Consider the following 26,426-nt stretch of genomic DNA (forward strand, 5'->3'; position numbering starts at 1 on the left):
TCACTTCCCCTTCCTATAAGGACGCTAGTCTTATCAGATTAGGGCCCCACCTTCATGCCTCTTTTAACCTTAACTATCTCCTTAAACATTCTATCTCAGATAGTCACATTGGGGGTTAAGGCTTTTATGTATGAAGTCTGGGGGGACACAATTTGCTCCATAACACTACGTGACCTTAGACAAACTCTTTCATTTCTTGAAGCCTCAATTCCTTCATCCCAATGGCTTGGAGACGAGAGAGAGTTTGATCACTAAATGTCATTTATGAGATAACTTGTATGAAATGCTTTTCATATTCTCTGACACAGAACTTGTTGTGTTCCCTCAGACACAGACAAACAGTGGAGGGTAAGTAGATTATTTGGGAAGTGAAGGACACTGCAGGAGAGCCCCAGAGAAGTCACGTGGTGAGAAAAAGCAGCCAATAAAATAAGGGGGTATCATCTAACAATTACCATTGCAAGCAACCAGAATTTCATCTCACTGGGAAATTCGGTTCCTGTGTAGAATAAATACCTGAGATTCACCTCCATTCCCAGGGCAAGTCTGCTCCTAAGGGGTGTTAATCCTCCTCACTTCCACCTTGCTGTGTCTGTGATGGCGAGCACGGATACTAGAGAGAAGTTTCAGGCAAAAAAAATGCCTGATGTGGCTGCTAGAGGCCTTACCAGCTCTGGAAGAAAAATATCTGAGCAATTCTGGAGAGGTTTCCTCTGTCTGCTATAAATGAGCAACCAGGAAACTCCAGCTGTCTGTCTGTAATAGTGTTCCTAGTAATTGCACCAGTAGTTTGCAGAACACTAGACATGCTCCTTGACAAAAGGGTTCCAGAGCCAGATACGTGTAAGAAATGCTCATTACATGGGACTTCCAGCCACAACTCTGCTGATGACCTACAGTTGAGATGTTGAACTTTTTAAAAAATCTATGGTTTCTAAACATCTGTACACTTTTTCACACTTATCTTTTAAGGAATAAAAGTTCCATAATACATGCTTTGGGGATTCTTAATTCAAGCTAATAGAGATTTGACTGTAAAAGTATGATAAAGAAGCTTTTTTTTTTCTTTGAGACACAGTTCCACTCTGTCACCCTGAGTAGAATGTCATAGCATCATAGCTCACAGCAACCTCAAACTCCTGGGTTCAAGCAGTTCTCCTACCTCAGCCTCCTGAGTAGCTGGCACTATAGACATCCACCACAATATCCAGCTAGTTTTTTAGTAGAAATGGGGTCTTTCTCTTACTCAGGCTGGTCTGGAACTCCTGAGCTCAAGCAGTCCACCCACTTCGGCCTCCCAGAGTGCTAGGATTACAGGCGTAAGCCTGGAGACTGGCCCTGTGAAGATACTTTTAATCTATTTCTGCTTACCACGATAACCTAGGAGCACTGCCTGGAAGTAGAAAATGATCAATAAATATTTGTTATTACAACCATCTTAATTAAGAAAACATTCCAAATATATTTTTAGTAACAGCAGTTTCATGAAAAATGACTATCTGCTTCCCAAAATGACTGTTTTGAAAGACTTTGGAAGAAACTTCAGCTAAACATACATTTATTGAAATATTGCAGAAAAAGATTTTCCTACACCTAGCTTTGTTCTCATTTATTTAAATGAAACACTTTCCTAAAAATTAGGACCTATACTATTAGAAGCTATTGTCCAGTTCACCAAGGAAGAACTTCTCCCCATATCAATGAGGTACTAATTAGAGGTACTAATGCCTCTAAAAAGGATCATTTCAACTACTATTTCCTCCTCCTACACTTTCCCTTTTGTTGAATACAAAGGCTTGCAACTGTGATACAACTGTAGGGTGAAAAGAATCAAGTTAGAGAACTTCCCCTTTAGCCTTGATGTCAGGCAGGGCTTGCTATTTGCTGGCCTCAGATGTCAGCTGCGGCCAAGGTGAGTCCCTGTCACTGTTTCTCATCCTCTGACAAGACCTAAGGCATTTTTGAACCTGGGGCAGTCACTATAGCTGCAACAAAGTGTGCATGATAAGTAGGATTTGCAACAATGGGCTTTTCTCTGTAGATCACCACTCCATCTGGACTTCCCTGCTATTTTGCTCAACAGTCCTAAGAATGGCAACGTCAATGGCAACTCAATGCTTGTCCATCATTATTACAATGAAAGGTTTGAAACCCTAATTATTACTCATTCTTTGGAGCCAAGGTGGATGCCTGAAGGCTGTAACAAGTTTGCTTTGTTACCTGCTTTATTAGCCACTTGTATACCCAAATGGCCATTTCTTAAGAAGGGATATTTCCTGAGAAATTGTTTATCTTCCTCATAATTGCTAAAAAGCAGGTGCTGGCACACAGTGGTATTCTCTTCCTGCCTTGCAAGTGGAAATGTTCAAATTTCTAGAAAAGTTGAGGAGAGAGTGCTGTAGCCAACTAGGTGCTAGTGTTAAGTCTCCCTAGCTATTCTTTGAATAAAGTTAATGTGGGTCTTGTAAGATACAGTCTGTAAAGACAGTTGCCCAATACGTATTAATGTGATTCATGGGTTACTACAAAGCTGAGACGGTTTGGGGGTCCCTTGAACCCATGGGAATAGGTGACCAATGTGAATGAAACACAGTGACAATGGGCAGAAGGGTTGAAACCAGATTTGTTTGAGAAATGGGGTCTTTTGCCTTTCTTTAGTCAGATGTTGACCTGGCTACTGCTAATGGGTGACCATATTTTGCCATTTATTTGTATTTCTCCCCCACTTTCCTTGCTGAAAGACCCCACAGAGAAGCTGTAAGATCCATAGGGTCAGACGTTGCATCTGATTTTGCTTACTGCTCTATTCTTAGTGCATAGTACCAAGTCTGCCATAGAGTGGGGGCTAAACGAATATTTTTATAATTAATGCAGCATCTGCCACATAGTACGTACTTCTTAGGTGGGAGTTTCTATTGCTGTCATCATTGTCATCATCATCGTCATCATCATCATATCACCAGGTGATTTTTTTATTAAGTCATTTGTACAAAAATCATAAATACATTTATGCCATTATGGGATTCGATGTGTTGATTATTTGTACAAATTGGAGTGCTTACATCCTACTTCACCTCATTTACCCAATTACAGCATTAAGACATTTGTGTTCTACACCTGATAGATCCAACTTGTACTTGCAATATGCTCCATAGATGCCTACTAACCCTCCCTCTATTGACCCCCCCCTTCTTCTCTCCCTCCCCTTGCCTCCTTCATCCTAGGCTATAGTTGTGTTTCATTTTTCATATGCAAGTGTGAGTAATTATAAATTAGTTTCGCAGTAGTACTGAGTACATTGAATATTTTTTTTCCATTCCTAAGATACTTTACTAAGAAGAATATTTTCCAGCTCCATCCATGTAAACATAAAAGAGGTAAACTCCATTTTTTTAATTCTGCATAGTATTCCGTGGCATACATATACCACAATTTATTAATCCATTCATGGGTCAGTAGGCACTTGGGCTTCTTCTATAGCTTGGCAATTATGAATTGAGCTGCAATGAACAATCTGTTGCAAATATCTTTATTGTCAAATGATTTTTGGTCCTTTGGATATATGCCTAGACAAGGAATTGCAGGATCAAATGGCAGGTCTACATTTAGATCCCTGAGTGTTCTCCAAACTTCCTTCCAAAAGGAAAACAGGTATAGAAGGAACCAGGTGATTCTTTATAAAAATATTCTTCTTCAGATTACAGCAGAGCAAACATCAGGATCCTTAAATCCACTTGCCCTAGGGAAGTTCTCTGGACATTCTATATATGGCATTAGCCTGCTCTTGGTATTTTCCAGACGGTAACACAGAGACAAAAATATGAGGATTTTAAAGGATGGGTTTGTTTCACTGCCATTCATGCTGATCTCCTTCGCTATGGTGAATAATATATGTACAATAGTGTTACTTAATCCTGCATAAAAAATTACTCCAAGACTTGACAGCTTAAAAAGCAAACATTTATTGTCTCACAGTTCCTGTGTGTTAGGAAACAGGGTATAGCTTTTCTGGGTTCGCTGGATCAAAGTCTCTCACAAGGCTACAGTCAAGGCACAGTTATCTCAAGGATCACCTTAGGAAAGGATCTTGTACCATGCGCATATGCACATGGCTGTTGGATGGACACTTCAATTCCTTGCCGCATGGGTCTCCCTGTAGGGCTACTCAGAACCTGGAAACTTCCACCAGAGCAAAATCTGAGAGAGAGAGAGAGAATATGAGAGAATGAGAAATGGTGAACAAGGTGGAAGTCACAGTCATTTTGTGACCTAATCTCAGAACTAAGATCCAATCACTATTCATCAGAAGCAAGTCCATCCCACACTCAAGAGCAGGGTATTACACAAGACCATGAGTACTCAGAAGCCAGGATCACTGGGAACTATCTTAAATAGAAACTGTCTACGACAATAGGTGATGTTGTTCTCCCTAAGCATGAACACAGCTTTTAACTGGACTTTTATCACCCCTTTGTCCTTTGGAAATCGTGGGTTACATAACCACCAGGACTTCAAGGTCTTGCCAAACTTCTCCTTCACGAAAGGAAGAAAGAGGGGAGACGGGAAACTGGGCAGGTTCTGCCAAGAACAGCTTTCACTACAGTGATGATTTTGATGATGATTGGAGCTGTCGTTGCATGTGCACACTGACACTGAATTATGAAGAGGACCCCAATTGCTCCTATTGGATCATCTCAGCATCAGTTTCCTGATGACTGATTTTATAGCTTCCTAATTAATATATTAAAATTAGAGCTGTAGAGGTATAGACACAGGAGCTGCATACTTAGACCTTGGGTTCCTTTCCCTCCCTGCTCTCCATCCCACACTTTGCATCGAGGCTTAATGCCATTTTGGGATCATTCTGAAGCTTTATCTACTTTATCTTAACATACACATTCAGCATTGTGCACCTAATTTTGATATAAATCCTTTAGCAACAATTAAGCCACCTCCTAATTGACTGAATTATCTGTAATTCCTCACTTCATAACTTTCTTATATTATACACCATCAAAGGAAAGAAAGAAAGGGATTAAAAAAGAAGAGGGAGGCCCAAGGACAAGCTCTGGAATATAAACTGACATAAGTATTGTCATAATTTCAAGTAGAGCTTTGAGTATAAAATTTTGAAAAGAAATTAAACCAAAACTGAACCTGAAGACCTGCTGTTTTATCCTGCAATTCCTCTTCTAGGTGTATATCCAAAGGACCAAAAATCATTTGACAATAAAGATATTTGCACCAGATTGTTCATTGCAGCTCAATTCATAATTGCCAAGTCATGGAAGAAGCCCAAGTGCCCATCGACCCATGAATGGATTAATAAATTGTGGTATATGTATACCATGGAATACTACTATGCAGCATTAAAAAAAATGGAGACTTTACCTCTTTTATGTTTACATGGATGAAGATGGAAAATATTCTTCTTAGTAAAGTATCTCAAGAATAAAAAAAAATATCCGATGTACTCAGTACTACTGTGAAACCAATTTATAATCATTCACACCTACATATGAAAAATGAAACACAACTATAGCCCAGGATGAAGGAGGGAAGGGGGGAAAGGGAAAGGGAGGGGGGCAAGTTGAGGGAGGGTTAGTAAGGAACTACACCTATGGAGCATATTGCAAGTACAAGTTGGCTCTATCAGGTGTAGAACACAAATGTCTTAATGCTGTAATTGGGTAAATGAGGTGAAAGCTATGTTGATTAGTAGGATGTAAGCACTCCAATTTGTACAAATAATCAACACATCGAATCCCATAATGGCATAAATGTATTTATGATTTTTATACAAATGACTTAATTAAAAAAAAAAAGAAACAGATATATGACTAGTATCTTCACCTTTTGTTTCCTTTTGTGCAGATTGTTTCCCAGAGAAAGCTATCTAAATCCTTGCTGAAACATGGGAACACAGCTGGGAAATCCTCCATCACGGTAAGCAAGCCCACCCCAAGTAGCCACCTACCCAGGTGTGGTGCCCGGATGGGCTGGCTGGTCCAAATTGCTCGCTTGGGAGGCAGACCCTGTGGCTATGGAGAGTTGATGCCATAATTGCTGCACTATCTTAGTCACTTCTTTTTCCTTTCTTCCTTCACTTTCCTGACAAAACAATTTGATCCTGGGCAGCGCCTGTGGCTCAGTCTGTAAGGCGCCGGCCCCATATACCGAGGGTGGTGGGTTCAAACCCGGCCCCGGCCAAACTGCAACCAAAAAATAGCCGGGCGTTGTGGCGGGTGCCTGTAGTCGCAGCTGCTCGGGAGGCTGAGGCAAGAGAATCGCTTAAGCCCGGGAGTTGGAGGTTGCTGTGAGCTGTGTGAGGCCACGGCACTCTACCGAGGGCCATAAAGTGAGACTCTGTCTCTACAAAAAAAAAAAAACAATTTGATCCTTCTACCCCTAGGAAAAATGCGGAATAAAAAGAATTTGCCAGTGAGGTTATTCATTTCTACTAAGCACTTTTGCAATTGCAAGATAGGTTTCGGTGGAAGAGAAAGCTGAAGTAATAGTGAAAATATGGAATTGTCTGGGTTTTCAAACCGTTAAAGCTACCTATCCTGTCTCTCATTTATTTTGAGAATTAAAACTTTGTTTTAGGGTGGTGCCTGTAGCTCAGTGGGTAGGGCGCCGGCCTCATATACCGAGGTTGGCAGGTTCAAACCCAGCCCCGGCCAAACTGTAACAAAAAAATAGTAAGGCATTGTGGCCAGCACCTGTAGTTCCAGTTACTCGGGAGGCTGAGGCAAGAGAATCACCTAAGCCCAGGAGTTGGAGGTTGCTGTGAGCTGTGACATTATGACACTCTACCGAGGGTGATAAAGTGAGACTGTGTCTCTACAAAAAAACCCAAAAAAGAAAAAAAACAAAAAAAACTTTCTTTTATAGCTTTTAGTCCAAGCTCGATTTGTTCCCTAAAGACCACAGAGCCTAACATTTAATACTCCTCTTTAATATAATGGTTTGGAGCTATGCTGTCTGGTTCAGTAGCCTCTGGCCACATGTAACTATTTAAACTTAAATACAACTATTTAAAATTAAAGTAAATATTCAGTTCCTTTGTTACACTGGCCACATGTTATGTGTTCAATAGTTACGTGTGGCTAGTGGCTATGGACAGTGAAAATTACGGAACATTTCTATCATTGCAAAATGTTCTATTGGGTAATGCTAAAAATATATATTTTTTAAAAAGCTTAAATTTTTAGATAGAACTCACGATGTTTGAAACTTTGACATCTTTTATTAGAGCCCTTAAGAAAGATAGAGAAATGTTCCAACCATTTGGCTCTATGGTCAAAGGAGAAAAAAAAAAAAAGAGAAGGAAGGTGGGGTAGAAAAAGATACCAGAACAATCTGAAATGCGAGGGAGGCAAATTGCCAGAAGGCAAACCTCCAGAGTTCCTTTGAACATTCATTCTTAGCTTTGGGTCTTTTGTGTGATCTCTCCTCCCCCATCTCTGTCTTTCTTCTTATCTCTCTCTCTGTCATCTCCCAAAGCCCAGATGTGTTATTTTAAAAAATAGGAATTAGAAGATTTCTTTAACAACTGTACAACTATTGGTCTGTAAAAGATGTAGAGAGCAGTGTATTCCCCCATTCCTTGTTGGTCTGACTCAAAATAGTTGAAAAATATTACCATTCTTCCTCCTTTGTAACTTCCCCAAGGGAAAATATTATTTATGGAAGTACCGTCCAGGGCCACGTGGCCTTTAAAGAGAGAACCTCTTTGTAACTGCTGCTCCGGCTGCCTTTTCCATCATGGATTCCAGCTCTCATGCTCTCATGCTCAGCATAAATGAAATACAGTTATCTACTATTGTTTCTTCCTGGAATTTTCCTTGAACATTTGGAAATCTGTTCCTTTTTCCCTAAGGTTATGGCAAAACTCCTTGCCCCACATTTACCTTTGTTGCATTTTGGACCAAACATGAACTCAATTTGCTTATGGGTTCCTGGGCTAAGAAGTCTACTCTCTATTATAGCTGAAGTGTGCTTTTTCCTTTAGGTGATTGCTGAAGAATTATCTGGAAATGATGACTACGTTGAGCTTGCATTCAATGCACGAAAATTGGATGACAAGGTAAAGTGTTTGGCATTAACCTTATTGAAGGAAGTAATAAAACATATAGTTTAATCCACTTTCCCCCTGCAGCTGTTTTTTTCCTTTCAACCCACATTATTAAATAGATCAAAAATTTCAGAGAGGTTTGTGAAGTAAGGCTTCCCCAAAATTGAGAAGCAGCTAATAAGAAGGGTTAGGGACTATAATTAAAACAGGACAATTTCAATATACCAAAACGTCATTTGTTTCCAAATGCCACAGGTCGTATGTACACTCGTAAATATGATTTAAACCCATTGCTAGACACATTCTAAGGGAGAAGAAAAGATGTAAAAGGGAAGAAAATTGACATTTAGTAAGCACATATGTTTGCAAGTACGGAGTTAAGTGCTCCTTGTGACAGGTATAATTAACACTGTTTTGCAGATGAGGAAAGAGATTCATAGATGAGTAACTTGTCTAAGATCACTTCATATGTTAATCCAGATTGTCTAAGAAACAAACACCAAGATAGGATTAAATGTGTGAGAATTTTGTTAGGAGAAATCCCTCTTTGGGGAACATAGCAAGGGAGTCTGGGAAAGCCAATGGGTCATGACACAGATCTGACTCTAACCTGAACAGAGGGAGGAAAGGGTAGGCGAAATCTCTTGAAATGCCATGTGGTCTAAGGAAAGTTCCGCAAGGCCATGGGGGAGTCCTTGAGCCAAAGTCCAAGGGGAAGCCTGGCCCCGGTGCAAATGCAGGAATGGATGGCAGAGCAGAGCAGCCAGGACCCTCATCAATTATAGTCCCTCTAGGTGGAAGTCTGCATGTTTTCATGGCAATGTACCCTGCTAATAAATGAAGATTTAATCCCATGTCTTCTTGATTTCCATCTATACTCCTTTTTTTTCATACCTTCTACCCAATCACAGACCATGTTAGTTATATATACACAAAAAAGGTTCTGTAATCTACACACCTTAAAGAGGGGGGAGGGTTTCCTCTCCTTCCTCATCACATGATATCTATAATTTCCTTCTAACTATATCCTTAAGTCAAAAAAAAATTACATCAATAAATGTATTTACATAGGATTCCATTTTCCAAAGTAAAACTAGAGAATTGGGGATTTTTTTTAATGTATTCCTCTTTTTCAAACAATGACTTAGAGGCATTAGGCCTAAAATGGTAAAGCAATGTCTCAGGAATTATTTAAAGCCTTAAACAACAGCTTACATCTTGACATATTCCATTCATTTTTCTCTAGAAAAAGTACTCAGCCCATTTATGTACTCACTCTTTTATTTGTTCGTTTATTTACTCATTCATCATTCATTTACCAAACCTTGGTTGGGTGCTTGTTAAACATGAGGTGCTGAGAAAAAGACATACCATGATCCACAACCTGGAACTCATCCTCTAAGTAAAACATGCATTTAAAATACAAATGATATAAAAACACCATAGCCATGATAGGATGCAATAAGTGACACACAATCGAAATGTCCTAGAGAGGGCAATTTATTTTGCCAGGAAACATCGAAACAAACTTTATCATTATAAACTAAATATATGTAGATTGTTTTAATGTCCTGAGTACATTATGTGAAGGCTTCACCAACTGCTACCTTTCAATGTTAGCAGGAGCTAGGCGTTGGGAAGTGCAGTGTGCATTAGTATCAGTTGGAAGTGAGCTTTCCACTTCATCTCCTCACAAGAGTTGGGTTCCTTCTCCTCCACCATCTTCCCAAGTTTCAGAATAATTCATAAAACTGCCTCGAAGTATTTTCCCTAGTGCCATTAGAAGCCACTGGGTCAGCGTATAGCAGTTTTAAGCTACTCACTTAATGTCTAATAATGGTTTCCCTACAGTTAGTCTCTTAAGTACCTCTAATTTGTCCTCTGACTAACTTATGTTACAGTCCAAGGAGACTTCAGGGTATGGTAGTGGGCATGTTGGCTTTTAGGTGTTTGAACAGTTTCCCTTTAGTCAAATAAACACTAGCTCACAGAACCAAAAAAGCACCCTGCAGCACTTAATATGCTTAATGGTCTCAGGTAGAAAGAAGAAGGTTGTAGAATCAAGGAGTAAAACCACACCACAAAGATCATTTCACATGCATGACCTCTTCAGGAAACAAAGGTTCATCTAGATCTGAGGATTTACTCAAAGATAACAATAGTACTGCTCTAGTTTTCTATTGCTACATAGGAAACCACCTGAAAACATAATGACTTAAATTAACAACTATTTTATTATATCTAATGATTTCAAGGGCCAGAAATTCAGTCAGGACTCATCTGGGCAATTCTTCTGCTCTTTATGATATTGGTGGAAGTTACTCAGTGGTATTCAGCTAGTGGATATGGTTGTCTAGAGGGTTCAACCTGGCTTTACTCACATGCCTGGCTCCTAAGATCACTGAATGCCTGGACTCAGCTGGAACAGGTAACCAGAGTGCCTACATGGTGGTCCTAGGTCAGTCATGCTTCCTACCAGGTGCCTGGCTTCTCCCAGAGAGAACATTCCAAGAGGACCAGGCTAAATAGTCATGGTCCTTTCTGACCTGGCCTCAGAAATCATGCATTATTGCTTCTGCTACATGCTGTTGGATACAAGTGAGTTTTAAGCCAGCCCAGACTTTAGGAATTTAGGAGAGAAGAGTTAGACACTGTGCCTTGACAGGGGAGTGTCATATTTTAGAAAAGGATTTCTAAAAGTTGTATTTTAGAAAAGAATTTAGATCATGAACTCAGGTGGTCATCTTTTAAAAATGCAATCGGTCACAATATTTTTGTGATAGAACAAGAATTGAGCAATACGATTATTTGCGTGCACACTCTCTCTCCTTCTCTCAATATATATATATATAAACATATCTTTTTTTTTTTTTTTTTGAGACGAAGTCTCACTCTGTCACCCATAGAAGACTGCTGTGGCATTATAGCTCACAAAAAACCTAGATCTCTTGGGCTCAAGCAATCCTCATGGCTCAGCCTCCCCAATAGCTGGGACAATAGGTGCTTACAACAACACCTGGCTAATGTTTTCTATTTTTAGTAGAATCAGGCATCTTACCATTCAGGCTGGTCTGGAACTCCTGAGCTCAAGCAATCCACCTGCCTTGGCCTCCCAGAGTACTAGGATTACGGGTGTGAGCTACGGCACCCAGCCTATCTATCTTATTATTTGTACTATCTAACTATAAAAATAGCTCCAAAAAATTCTTAAGGAGGACCCCTTTCTAGCTTTTAGTACTGAACAATTTTATAGCTACCTATACGTTATCAGTTAAAATTACCATATCAATTAAACATATCATATCTATTAATTAAGAAAATATATCACAACTAAAAGTCACTATGAGATAAATAAAGCTCTCAATTTTTTGTTGCGTTAATGATAATCATGAAAGTAACTGGTTTCTATATACATTTAAAAATTACAGTATGGGGCGGCGCCTGTGGCTTAGTCGGTAAGGCGCCGGTCCCATATACCGAGGGTGACAGGTTCAAACCCAGCCCTGGCCAAACGGAAACCAAAAAAAAAAAATAGCCAGGCGTTGTGGCGGGCGCCTGTAGTGTCAGCTACTTGGGAGGCTAAGGCAAGAGAATCGCTTAAGCCCAGGAGTTGGAGGTTTCTGTGAGCTGTGTGAGGCCACGGCACTCTACCGAGGGCCATAAAGTGAAACTCTGTCTCTACAAAAAAAAAAAAAATTACAGTACGAATATATAGGAAAAATATTCTATACCCAATTCAGACAATGGGAGAATCTGGATCCCCTTGCAGGAGCTTTGGCAGCCCCCAGGAATCTAACTCAGGTAGAAAGCCGCTTTCACAGATGAGGAAACTGAGGTTCAGAGATGTGAAATGACTTACCTAAAGCACGTAAGCACACACTCACAAAAAATCAGTGCCAAACAGGGACTCAGTTAAGTTTCCTGACTAAAATCTAAATCTTCTTTCAGGCAGAGAGTAAATGAATAGACACTGGATTGGTCTCAGAATGTGGAAGACTTGGTAATGTTCCCGCGTATTTCAGGCATGTAGAGAGCCAGAGAGCAGGGAGGTTAGGATATGCCAGAGGGCAGTGGTCCCCCAAGGATGGTTCAAGGTCTCAAGACCTTTTCAGGTCTTGACGTTAAAACCATTTTCGTAATAGTATGAAACATTACTTTCTTTTTTCACACCCATGCATACAGTGGAGTTTTCCAGAGGCTACATGATGCCTGATATCACAGCATATTGAATACAAAGCAGATATGAGAATTCTGCTCCCTTCTGTTAAGCCCGTCACTAAACCAATTTGCTTAATTATAAAGTAATATTATTCTTCTCACTATTTTTTAAGTTTGGAAAATATAATTATTTTTCATTAAAATGCTATTTTGTTATGATGTACTGGGTTTATTTTTATAATGTTTTAAAATAATGTAACAAATACATATTTTTAAAATTATCAGTTTTATATTGTGGTAAATATTAGTAGATAATAACCCACATAAACAAGAGCTCTAATTTTTAAGAAAGTAAAGGTTAAACCCAAGAGTTTGAGAACTGCTCCTTTAGAGTATATCAAGGAACACTAATACTTTTGCAAACCCCAGTGACAGAGAAATGCCTCATTCCTTTTGACAGAAATAGTCATTTTTAACTTACTTTTCCAATGCTTTTGGCAGACCAGCAGCCATCTCCCCAAGTTGGAAATCCAGAGTTTTTGATATATGAGAGGCACTTTTCAATGAGAGCCAGTTCATAAAAAAGACTAAGTTTGTGAGAAATAACTTGTTATCTAATGTTAATGCCATTACTTAGAGGAGAAAGTACTTTCTAATTTCCAAAGCACATGTATTACATTAGCAGATAGTTGGCAATTAATCCAACAAGTAGGTAGAGATAGGAATGTAATAATCACTTTGGAGCATTCAATCTGACAAAGTGTTCTTTCTCCTTCCCTTCCTGAGAAAATAAAATATTCATGGTATATCAGAACTGATTCTCACACTCATGGTCTCCACATGTTGTAACAACAGTCATTATAGACTGCACTTTTAGTGTTGCTATGATGCTAGTTTGATGGGGTATTGTGTAAGTAAACAAAACTGTCTATAAAGTAGAGGTCAGCAAACTTTTCCTGTAAAGGGCCAGGTGGTAAATACTTTAGGCTTTGCAGGTCTAAAGTAGGTTTCTGTCCCCAAGCTTTGCCTTTGAAGAATGAAAACAGCCATAGACAATACATAAATGAAGAAATACGGCAGTGTTCCAATAAAACTTTATTCGCAAAAGCAGAGACTGGGCCAGACTTGGCTCATGTTACATAGTTTGCTGACCTATACTCTAAGCAATGTAGTATTTCTTCCTGCTGTGCTGTGATTTAACTATGTTCAAGTATACCTGGCTAGGAGCTGTAGTCCAGTCTGTATCAATAATAGAAAGTGATAATTATTAAGCATCTATACATTGCCAGGTCCTAGGTGTCTAACCTATATTATCTTCAAAACTCATAATCATATTCCCAAAAGTGGCAATTTTTATTTCCATTTTACAGATGAAGCATAGTGAGGTTGAAATTTTTTCCAAAGTTACAGGTTTAGTACATTGTACAGCCTGAATATGACTCTGAATTTCTCAAACAATTTCTTCTAGGTCCAATATCCATTTTAAAAATCACTGCCATGGATATATACTGCTTCCTCATTGCTTATCACCCACTCACTTAAATACATATTTTGCATATTGAACCAAAAGAGCAGAGTACTATGGCTTCCATATTATTAAAAAATTTCACTGTAGCAAAATTTCATTAAAATGACTCACTCATTTATCTCCATTTCCTGAACTGTCCCAATGGCCATCTTAATACTGATGGTCGTGCAGAGCTGAAAATTCCAGATTGAAGTGACCACACAGTTACATCCAAAGTTTTTGCTTTGAAGCTATGAATTTCTGAGTGTACACTTGATGTTTTGAGCTGCTTGTGTGTTGTTTTATTTCTAGGAATCAGATGCCTTCTTAATGTTTGTGTAGAGTTTTACAAAATATCTCCATGAATTCTGATAAGTCACAGCAGTCAATTTTTTTTTGAGTGCTCACCATGTACCAGGCACTAGACTCAACCCACCCTAAGGACCAGATCCTCTAATTTTTCCACACTACTATGATGCAAAGGGTGATGCTTCTTTTATGTATGGAAGAGAAACTGAGATGGAGAAATTAAATATCTACCTAAAATCATCCAGATTATATGGGATAGAGTCGGGATTTGAAATCAATACTAAAGCCAGGGTGCTGCACATAGATTTTCAGTTATTTTTCCTTGATTTGTAGTATGTCCTCCTGACAACAACTTCTTGCTAACACTAAAAGGTATTTTAAAAGAGTCTATGAAAGGGCAGCGCCTGTGGCTCAAGGAGTAGGGCACCAGTCCTATATGCTGGAGGTGGTGGGTTCAAACCCAGCCCCGGCCAAAAACCCAAAAAAAAAAAAAAAAAAAAAGAGTCTGTGAAATAAAACAGAAAGAGCATTGCAATATACCACAAGCAAAAGGAATAGGGCACTAAATTGTACAGAGATTATTATTATAAATCTCTGTACAATTTTTTGTACTTATTTTATTACAAGTATTTTTTAAAGGAAAAAAGTGTATCTAGATTCTAGAAAAAAATTACCAAAATATTAGTGGTTGTAGAATTATGGGTGAACATATGGGGTTTTTTTCCCTGTTTTTTGTCATCTGTTTTTCTATATTTTCCATCTTTAGTGATGGTAACAAAAGTCTTACAAATGGAAAAGCAAAATAATTGATAGAGTTCTTTCATAGTGGTTAGCAGTTTTTAAGTACTATTCATAAACACATTCCCTCAAGGGCCAACAATCTATTTAAGGAAGCAAAGCATGAAGCTATTAGAGAAAAAGCCCAAGGGTACATAGGAACAACCTAGCGTGGCCCACATTCACCAGGGAAGGCAGGGGGAGGGGGAGGATCCAAGTTTTTAAGATGAATGTAGACACAGAAACAGGCCTGAGGCTCTAAAGTCTTGAGCAAATTCATAGAAGTGGGAATCTGCTAGAAGTTCCTCTCTCTCTTAGTGGGAGAGAGAGGCTTATGATGAAAAAAGACATTGTGGGTTCTTGGCAAGATGAAGGCTGTACCTTCAGAAAAAGAGTGGATGGGTGTGTCCCAGACTCTGGGTGTTTGGTTCCTGGTTGGGTGGGGAGGAAAGCAAAGGGGAAATAGTTATCCTCACCTCATGTCTTGTCTCTTCCTAAGGTATCCTACGCCATTTCTAGGCTATTGTTCTTCATTACGGAGCTAATCAGTTTTTCTTCTGCTCAAAATCCTTCAGTGGTTGCCCACTGCCTCTTTAGGCCAATCCAGATGATGGTTTTTAAGGGTTTAATGCCCTTCATGTCCTGACTTTTGCAACATTGTCTCCAATTCCTCCCTTACACTTCTTAAGACTATAGTCCAATTTAGCTACCTGAGATGTTTCCCTTTATGTCTATTCTTTCACAAGTCACCCAGGCCCTTCCCTCCTCACCACCATCTTTTCTGGTCAAAATTTTCAACTCTTTCCTGTTCTCTGAGCACTCCTTGTGCATTCATTCATTCATTCATTCACTTATACTTAGCCTCTGGTTAGATTAATTTGTATATTTGTGTTGTCACCAAACTAGATGGTACTTTGGAGAGCTGAGGTCGGGTTCTATCTCTCCTTGTATATTAATTTTAAGTGCAAAAGCTCTATGATCAGTATATACTCTATAAATATTTTGCTTATGTCAAGAATAGGAAAGCTGATAAAGACATTGAGAAGGAGAGAAAATTTAAAAGTAGAGGCCAAACAATGAACAAAAAGAAATGATGAGTTTTACTGGCTTGCTAATTCTTAGAGATAAAAGATAACTTTTACAGTCAATATGGGCTTAATCCTGCTTTTCTACAGTCTAAATTTCTGAGAAATTCTTTGGTGAAATACCTAAGAGTGTGATGCCTAAGGCTATTGCTCAGATAGTCTCTTATCCTCCAGGAGGTGTTTACGTTATCATCATTTATTTATATATACGTTCATTCAATAAATGCTATGTACCACTGAAATCTAGACATTATGGAGGATGGTGAGGAAATGGTAAAAAAGTGTTTCCTCTTTTGAGAATTTATGATCTATTGGAGGAAAAAAATAAGTTTAAAAGAAGGATGGAGAAGATACTACTTTCAACAATAGGTTGCCTTTTCGTTTTTCTTCATTCTCCCACTGAAAACAACTATAAACACTAGACAAGATACAGGAGACATTTGAGAATCTTCAGGCTGTCAGGATTTGAGGGGCCAAGAAACAAGAAAGAAGAAAAACTGGTTCATCAAAGTGATTCAGACGTTCTGTGCAGATTTTCCACTCAAGGCAATTTCTCAATGCTAATTCCTAAAATAGCTGGATAGAGGGGTTGAGAAGCCCAGCAGAAAATAGCTAGTAGGAAAAAAGATAGACTGAACAGAGGTTTGGGGGGTCTCCTGGGACTGTGGAAGAAAAACTGAAGTTCAGGGCTACTAAGAGAGCTAGGGCTAAAGACTCAAGATGCTTCTGAGAAGTCCAGTAGTCTGAGCAGTGTTATCCTCTGGGGGCATTCTCTAATTAGCCAATAGCAGCATAGTGCCTTTGAGAGTCTCACAAATACAAATCAGCACTGAAGAATTGTCAAGAAGGAGCAGCCTCCTAAACACTCAGGTTTTCGATTTGAGCCCCTTAAGGACTATAGCCAAGGAGTAAAGGAATCAGAAATACATTGGGCCTTTAAAGACTTTTGAAAAAACTCAATCTCCAAATAGCTTAATCCTGATTAGATTGAGGTGATTGGCCTCTTTCTCACTGCTTACCAGAAAGCTAAAGACACATCTAAAAACCTTTATAATCTTTTCTACACAGTTACCTACTATTTAACCAGAAATTAACAAGCACACCAAGAAGCAGAACCAAGAAACAGAAAACAGAAATAGAACAAGTGGTGATCCAGATATTATAGTCATTACATTGGGTTTACATAATAAGTATAATTAGTATATGTAAGGTAACAAATAGATCGATTTTCAATGAATTGGCATTTGGATTGATCTTTGAAGAATACTTTGGGTTTCAATCAACCAACCACTTACTCCACAAAGGATCTGGACTTTAGATGCAGTTCATTCTATCCGAGTGGATCACAGAAATAAAGAATGACACAAGAAATGGTGACACGCACTATTACAGGACAAAGGGAAGAGAGTTTGGGTTAAACTGGGGCAGGAAAAGATGACAAGCCTGGCCTCCATTCCACATAAACACAGGAGAAAATCAAGAGGGTTTCTTCTTCATTGGTCAGGACTAGATCAAGTGCAAGAGGAAAAAAAACAAACAACTTATTGTTATTTATCTATTTTAGGATTTTTTCAGCAAATCTGACCCATTTCTGGAAATTTTCCGTATGAATGATGATGCAACTCAGCAGCTGGTGCACCGAACTGAGGTAAGGAGAGGCATCTTCAGCTGTGCTGTCTTGTCTCTTAAGATGATAAATTGACCTGTTTCAAGGAACCCTTATCTTTCTTAATGTCTGCAGATATAGTCTCAGGCCAGAAGTCTTCACTGTCTTCAAGAGGATTCTCTGCCATTTTTAGCTTAGTTTTTTTAAAAAAATATTTTTTCAATTTTTTAGTTGTTAGAAGAAAAAAATCCTCTTTATTTTATTTTTTTAATTAAATCATAGCTGTGTACATTGATATATTCATGGGGCATCATTCACTAGCTTCACAGACCATTTACCAAGTTTCACATATACCCTTATAAGATGCAAATCCTCTTTAACCTCAATTTCATATTGTTGACCTGAAATACAGGCAGCCAACAACTTAATAAAAATGTGAATACCAGCTAACAATTAAAGATGATGACTAGGTACCAAGAATTGTACTAAGTGATTTACATGCATTATTTTATTTACTCCTCACAACAATTCCTTGACATGATTACTGTTACTGTTCTTGTTTTAAATTTGAAGAAACTAAACTTTAGGGAGATTAAATCACTTTCCCGGATCTCACAGGTAGCAAAACGTGGAGCTGAGGTTTAAATTGAGGCTGCTTGATTCTGAGCTTTGCCTCAATTTGGGGAGTCAATTTGCCTCTCCAGGAAAAGTACATACATGGGACTGATGTTAGTCTGATCATATGAACAGCTGCCCTGTCTTGGCTGCCACTTGGTCTAGCTGTATCTCCTTTTCACTCTCCCTACTCTTTCTCTAAATTGCCCCCAAACTTTATCCCCCATTTACCTACCCCTACTACCCACTACCACACACACATTCAATAACCAACCCCAATCTCCATTTTTTTTTTTTTTACTTTATTTTACTTATAAACTAGTGCAAGGGGAATTCTGTAGGGATGAGGAGTGCATTGACAAAACAGAAGTGGTATAATTGTGCTGAAAGAGTTGGAGCTGGGAGAAGACCCAGTTGTGCTTGCACAGTAATGAAGGGTAAAAATAGGAGGAACTCCCATGACTTTCATGGAGTGATGGTAGGCACGCCATGTTCTCATTATCTTATATTGGAAATCAAATTCATTTTCCTGAAGTAACAGAGTTGCCAGCATACTAGGGGGAACTGTTCATGTCATTTTAAAGCAGGGAATACTTAAATATTCTTGGATGGGCTAGTTGTGGGTATCATTTGACACATAGTTGGCACCTAATAAAATATGTTTAATAAAAGAATTGCATTTGACAACAAAGGGCAGGTTAGGGAAATTGGGAGCTTGTGTGAAGGCAAAGAGCTACCTTCATGATTTTAAAGAACTCAGAACTTGCTGGGGATCCATGGAAACAAATTCTCTTTACTTTTAAACCATGACAATGCTGTGAAATACTGTACTCCTAGTAAAGAAAGCTCCACGCATCCACTCAAAAAAAAAAAAAAAGAATAAACTAACAGACTTGAATATAAATAGTATCTTTATCACATGCTATCGATTAGAACAATGCAATTCTCTGGAGCTTAATTGCTGGATAATAGATTGAGGTGAAGTTCACATAGTTACCAAGTGCCATCCCATCCCACCACCAAAAACAAACTTTGCACATAAAGATCCCTTAGTTGAAATAAACTTACTTTGGGAGAAGTAAATAGACTTCATGGAGAAATGGAAGTTTTATCCATTCATGCTTTTGCTTTGGTCATGAATGGGGGCTTTAGTCGGGGACCAGGGATAGCATATTTTTGTACTTCTTTTCTCACAAGATCCCCCTTTCCTTTACTCTGGGCAGCATTTCTTCTCATTATTAACATTGGTAAATTCTCCTATTCCCAAGATTCTCTAGAATTTCCTCCTCTTACCCCAATGCTAAGAGGCTTCTGGAATCTCACAGGAAACATGGTTGCAATGTTTTCCAATGGGTCAAACAAGATAACATTGATTTTTCTTGCTTTCTCAGTAGATGTGAAATAAATACCAGGCAATCCTGTTTACTCAGGGTGGGAGGCAGAGCACACACACATATGTACCTCCCACACCTCCCACACACACATACAGGTTTTAGTTTGAGAGAAAATTTTTGTTGTTACTGAGTTTTTCAAAACTGTTGCCAAACATCTTCATTTACTGGCATTTGAATAAAGGTAAATTTAAATTAATCCTAACAATTTTATCTAATTTTCCTTTTCACTATCACTTTCATCATCCTCAAGGTATTAGGAAATGTGAAAAAAGTCACCTAGCAACATCATTAATATTTCTCTACTTTAATGCATCAAAAGAAATTTGGTGATGAGTCCATATCAATAATTCATAGTTATAATAATAAGGAATCCAGTACAAGAGGGAATAACATATAAAGTAATTATGTTATTTGGAGAGAGAATTAATTTTTTAAAAAATGCTAAGACTTCTGCTAGCTTGAAAACTTTGCAAGAAGAAAAATCAATAGAACAGAATCCCGTTTAACTTCCTCTGTACGGCCCCTAGAGCAGTGATTTGCCTGGGAGGCCTCCTCCAGAGTGTCTGTGGGAAGGTCTGAGTGGAGCCCCAGCGAATGTGTTTTTAAGGAGTCCCTAGGTGATGTGGCTTCTGCTCGTTCTGAAACCACACTTGTGGGAACCCCACCCCTAGTGTACCTAGTGCAATGGTAGGAACAAAGTAGCTACTCACATATTCTGAGCCAAACTGTGCACCAGGGTGACAGCAGCATGATGCTTGACTTGTATAGACTCATGGGCAGGATTTAGCCAAGTACATGATTAATAAGGTGATTTTAAAGGGGTGTTACTATGTCGTAGACTTAGTTTGTAATCTGAAGATCTTCCCTGTGGGCCTTTCTGGGATGTTCTAATCGAGATGGTGACAAACCAGTATTAGTGTGCTCTTGGAATTATTCTAGAAACTCCTCTTCTGACTTATAATCTGGTGGGACTCAAGGTCACGTCATAACTCTTTTGCAATAGAATTATCTGGCAACACCTTCTGCTTCTGCAAAGAATCTTTACCTCTGCTGACCACAAAAGAAGGGAATTTATACCCTAAGACAGAACTGGGACTCCTACAGAACTGGGAATCCTCTATTAACGGTCAGAAGAAGCCCTACCTCATAAATTTTACCCCCTTTTGATATAGAAGAGAGCATCCTCTGAATCCACATACTAGAAAATATTATTGTCACTATTCATGAAACAACATCCAGAACAGTGACTGTAGGAGATCTGCTCATAATGACCTGCTTAGTGAGTACCCTTAAAAGATTTACTACCTCCATTTTTTATTAAGGCTCCTGTTCCAGGCAATTGTTCTTTTCATAAGCATCACAATGGCTTGCCAAGCAATTTTAATGTCAAAATGTGAAAATGTCAAGTATTTTCTCCCCCACTCACCACTTCTCTCTTTCTTTTTTCCAGGTTGTGATGAATAACTTAAGCCCAGCCTGGAAATCATTCAAAGTATCAGTAAATTCTCTATGCAGTGGAGACCCAGACCGCCGGCTGAAGGTCAGAAATCTATGTCTAAGAAATGCAATTTTAAAAATATATTTAACCCTCCTCTTTCTCCTCAAGTGAATATTGGCAAACCCAAAATTTTCTGTATGATTTATCCAACCCTTCATATTATATCATATATATATATGTATTTTTTTTTTTTTTTTTGGAGACAGTCTCTCTCTGTTGCCCTCATTAGAGTGCTGTGGCATCACAACTCACAGCAACCTCAAACTCTTGGGCTTAAGTGATTCTCTTGCCTCAGCTTCCTAAGTAGCTGGGACTACAGGCACCCGCCACAATGCCCAGCTATCTTTTTGTTGCAGTTGTCATTGTTGTTTAGCAGGCAGGGGCCAGATTCTAACCCACCAGCCCCAGTGTATGTGGCCGGTGCCATAAGCACTGAGCTATGGGCACTGAGCCATATCTTAGCATTTTGATAGAAGAAACAGGCTATTTCTTCTGGTGGAGCCATTTGAAGCTCACGTGATAGAACCAAATAAATCCCAATTATGTTATGTCAAGAGGAAAAACCCATGGCTTCTCAGAGACAAAACTGTGGCAATAAGTTGAGTATAACTGGGAGTTATTACAAGCAAAAATATTGCTATATCAATTATATATTGTTATATGACAGTCTACCCACAAATTTAATAGCTTAAAATAAAAACTAATTATTTAGCTTATGATTCTAAGCATTTGCAAGTTGGGCTGAGCTGATCTAGATAATTCTTCTCTTGGTCTTGCTCAGATTCTCTCAGGCATTTGCAATCAGCTACCATGAGCAGGGTGGTTCTGCTTCTGGGGTTGGAGACTGTTGTCTAAAATGATGAGGGTGAGAGTATGGGTCAGGTGGCTCTCATCATCCAGCAGGCCAGCTGGGACTTACATACATAATAATCTTAGGATTTTACAGAAACTACAAGACCTCTATGCCCAGACCTCATGTAAGGTCATTTCCTCCATGTTCCAGGCCAAAGCAAGCTGCATGGTCATTACATATTCAAGGGGTGAGGAGCTAGAGTATACCTCCTGAAGTGGGAAGCTGCAAAGTATTGTCTGTGGCCATTGTTTTCAATCTACCACAAATGCGGTTGAATGCATTTAGGAATCACCAAAGGAAGACAATGGGCTGAATGCCAGAAGGACGCTCCAGGAGACACTTCCATAGTCTGTGCCCTGGCCCTCCTTCTGCCTTAGAAGTCTAGAAGTTCCATGTTGTAAATGGCCCACAGTTGATTATACCAGTTCAGAATAACTAAGTAAATTTACCAGAGACTGGTATCTATAAACTAAAAGGCCAGTTGACTAGCATTTAGTGAAAAACATGACTGTCCAAGCAAACCCAGCAGTCATATTAGCTTCACCAGAGCATTTTCTTGTGGGCAAAACACGAGGGAGACAGTCATCATTAGGTTGCTGTGTTTGCCTAGAAGCAGAGCTGGATGACTGAGACACTAATGGCTTCAGACTCTGCAAGCTCATCCCATTCTCCTCCACTGTGGGGTAATGGTCCATCAGGCAGACTAAACATCCATATTGACCTTTCAGGGTGCCTAATCTAATCCCCTGGAAAATGTTAAATGGACATTGATGATGTTTGCCTTTGTATTATAACTTCACATTTTCTTTACTCCTTTTGCCCCACAACCTTCTTTTGACAGATATAATTCTTTTTTTTTTTTTTGGAGGGGGGGGATTGTGCTCCTGCCACAGCCTTTCTTTTATTATTATTGTTATTATTATTATTCTTATATCATAGCTGTGTACATTAATGTGATCATGGGGCATCATACACTGGTTTTACAGACTGTTTGACACATTTTCTTTTCTTTTTTTTATTATTGTTAAATCATAGCTGTGTACATTAGTGCAATCACTGTACCCATTCTAAGATGCATCATAGATGTGGCCCCACCCATTACTCTCCCTCCACCAAAACCTCCCCCCTCCCTTCCCCTTCCTTGGCCCTTTCCCCATAGTCTTGTGCTATAGTTGGGTTATAGTCTTCATGTGAAAGCTATAATTTAGCTTCATAGTAGGGCTGAGTACATTGGATACTTTTTCTTCCATTCCTGAGATACTTTGCTAAGAAGAATATGTTCCAGCTCCATCCATGTAAACATGAAAGAGGTAAAGTCTCCATCTTTCTTTAAGGCTGCATAGTATTCCATGGTATACATGTACCACAATTTGCTAGTCCATTCGTGGGTCGATGGGCACTTGGGCTTCTTCCATGACTTAGCAATTATGAATTGGGCTACAATAAACATTCTGGTACAGATGTTATATTGTGGCTTTTTGTTATATTGTGGCTTTTGGTCTTCTGGGTATAAACCTAGTAAAGGAATTATAGGATCAAATGGCAGGTCTATTTTTAGGTCTCTAAGTATTCTCCAAACATCCTTCCAGAAGGAACGTATTAGTGGGCATTCCCACTAGCAGTGTAGAAGTGTGCCCTTTCCTCCACATCCACGCCAACATTTCTGGTTTTGGGATTTTGTTATGTGGGCTACTCTTACTGGGGTTAGGTGATATCTCAGAGTAGTTTTGATTTGCATTTCTCTGATGATTAAGGATGATGAGCTTTTTTTCATATGTTTGTAGATTTTGCGTCCGTCTTCTTTAGAGAAGTTTCTCTTCAAGTCCCTTGCCCACCCTGAGATGGGGTCACGTGTTCTTTTCTTGTTAATACATTTGAGTTCTCTGTAGATTCTGGTTATTAGACCTTTATCGGAGGTATAACCTGCAAATATTTTCTCCCATTCTGAGGGCTGTCTGCTTGCTTTACTCACTATGTTCTTGGCTGTGCAGAAGCTTTTTAGTTTGATCAGGTCCCAGTAGTGTATTTTTGATAGTGCTTCAATTGCCTGGGGAGTCCTCCTCATAAAATAGTCACCCAGGCCGATTCCTTCAAGAGTTTTCCCGCACTTTCTTGAAGTATTTTTATAGTTTCATGTCTTAAGTTTAAATCTTTTATCCAATGAGAGTCTATCTTAGTTAATGGTGAAAGGTGTGGGTCCAGTTTCAATCTTCTACAGGTTGCCAGCCAGTTTACCCAGCATCATTTGTTAAATAGGGAATCTTTTCCCCACTGAATGTTTTTAATTGGCTTGTCAAAGATCAAATAACAGTAAATAGCTGGATCCATCTCTTGGTTCTCTATTCTGTTCCAGACATCTACTTCTCTGCTTTTGTGCCAGTACCATGCTGTTTTGATCACTATTTATAGTACAGTCTCAGGTCTGGTAGCGTGATTCCTCCTGCTTTGTTTTTATTGCTCAATAATGTTTTGGCTATTCGAGGTTTTTTGTGATTCCATATAAAAACGAAGTATTATTTTTTCAAGATCTTTAAAGTATGACAATGGAGCTTTAATAGGAATTGCATTAAAGTTATATATTGCTTTGGGCAGTATGGACATTTTAACAATGTTGATTCTTCCCAGCCATGAGCATGGTATGTTTTTCCATCTGTTAACATCTTCAGCTATTTCTTTTCTTAGAGTGTCATAGTTCTCTTTGTAGAGATCTTTCATGTCCTTTGTTAGGTATACTCCCAAATATTTCATCTTCTTTGGCACTACTGTGAAAGGAATAGAGTCCTTGACTGTTTGTTCGGCTTGGTTATTGTTGGTATATATAAAGGCTACTGATTTATGGGTGTTGATTTTGTAGCCTGAGACATTGCTGTATTCCTTGATCACTTCTAAAAGTTTTGTAGTAGAATCCCTAGTGTTTTCCAAATATACGATCATACCATCTGCAAAGAGTGAAAGTTTGATCTCTTCTGACCTTATGTGGATACCTTGATCGCCTTTTCTTCCCTAATTGCAATGGCAAAGGCTAAAACTTCCATTACAATGTTAAAGAGCAATGGAGACAATGGGCAATGCCTGCTTCCTGATCTAAGTGCAAATGATTTCAATTTAACTCCATTCAATACGACATTGGCTGTGGGTTTGCTGTAGATGGCTTCTATTAGTTTAAGAAATGTCCCTTCTATACCAATTTTCTTAAGTGCTCTGATCATGAAGGGATGCTGGATATTATCAAAAGCTTTTTCTGCATCAATTGAAAGAATCATATGGTCTTTATTTTTAAGTTTGTTTATGTGTTGAATTACATTTATAGATTTACGTATATTGAACCAGCCTTGAGACCCTGGGATAAATCCGACTTGGTCATGGTGTATAATTTTTTTGATGTGTTGTTGGATTCTGTTTGTTAGGATCTTTTTGAGTATTTTAGCATCAATATTCATTAGTGATATTGGTCTATAATTTTCTTTTCTTGTTGGGTCTTTCCCTGGTTTGGGGATCAAGGTGATGTTTGCTTCTTAGAATGTGCTGGGTAATACTCCTTCTTTTTCTATGTTTTGGAAGAGGTTTAGTAGTATAGGTACTAGTTCTTCTTTAAATGTTTGGTAGAATTCTGACGTAAAGCCATCTGGTCCTGGACTTTTCTTTTTAGGGAGATTTTGTATAGTTGATGCTATTTCAGAACTTGATATAGGCCTGTTCAACATTTCCACTTCATTCTGGCTAAGTCTTGGTAGGTGGCATGCTTCCAGGTGTTGGTCAATTTCTTTCAGATTTTCATATTTGTGAGAGTAGAGTTTCTTGTTGTATTTGTTAAGGATTTTTTGAATTTCTGAGGAGTCTATTGTTATTTCATCATTACCATTTCTGATTGACGAAATTAGAGATTTTACTCTTTTTTTCCTGGTTAGGTTGGCCAATGGTTTATCTATTTTATTGATCTTTTCAAAAAAACAGCTTTTGGATTTATCAATCTGTTGTATAATTCTTTTGTTTTCAATTTCATTTAATTCTGCTCTGATTTTGGTTATTTCTTTTCTTCTGCTGGGTTTGGGGTTGAAGTGTTCTTCTTTCTCCAGTTGCTTGAGATGTTCCATTAAGTTATTGACTTCCTCTCTTTTAGATTTCTTGAGGAAGGCTTGCAGTGCTATAAATTTCCGTCTTAGGACTGCCTTTGCAGTATCCCAGAGGTTCTGGTAATTCGTGTCTTGATTGTTGTTTTGTTCCAAAAATATGGTGATTTCCTTCTTAATCTTGTCTATAACCCATGTATCCTTCAGCATAAGGTTGTTTAGCTTCCATGTTTTTGTATGGGTATGCCAGTTCCTGTTGTTATTGAGTTCAACTTTTATTCCATGATGGTCTGAGAAGATGCAAGGAAAAATTTCTATTTTTTTTAAATTTGCTGAGGTTAGATTTGTGGCCTAGGATGTGGTCGATTTTGGAATATGTTCCGTGGGCTGATGAGAAGAATGTGTATTCAGTTTTGGGGGGATGAAATGTTCTGTAGATGTTTGTTAAGTCCAGATGTTGAATGGTTCAGTTTAAAT

At 38.7% G+C, this 26,426-nt stretch overlaps 1 protein-coding gene across 2 annotated transcripts in view; it reads left to right on the forward strand.

Annotated features, from left to right (window-relative positions):
- Positions 1-26,426, forward strand: part of CPNE4 (copine 4) — a 521,673-nt gene that overhangs the window by 370,259 nt on the left and 124,988 nt on the right. For both annotated transcript variants that reach the window (XM_053600167.1, XM_053600168.1), the window contains 4 exons: positions 5,875-5,946; positions 8,015-8,089; positions 17,478-17,561; positions 20,979-21,068. In XM_053600167.1, the coding sequence (XP_053456142.1) occupies positions 5,875-5,946; positions 8,015-8,089; positions 17,478-17,561; positions 20,979-21,068 (321 nt within the window). The remainder of the gene's footprint in view (positions 1-5,874; positions 5,947-8,014; positions 8,090-17,477; positions 17,562-20,978; positions 21,069-26,426) is intronic.

The sequence above is a fragment of the Nycticebus coucang genome, chromosome 8, assembly GCF_027406575.1.
Source record: "Nycticebus coucang isolate mNycCou1 chromosome 8, mNycCou1.pri, whole genome shotgun sequence".
Lineage (NCBI taxonomy): Eukaryota > Metazoa > Chordata > Mammalia > Primates > Lorisidae > Nycticebus > Nycticebus coucang.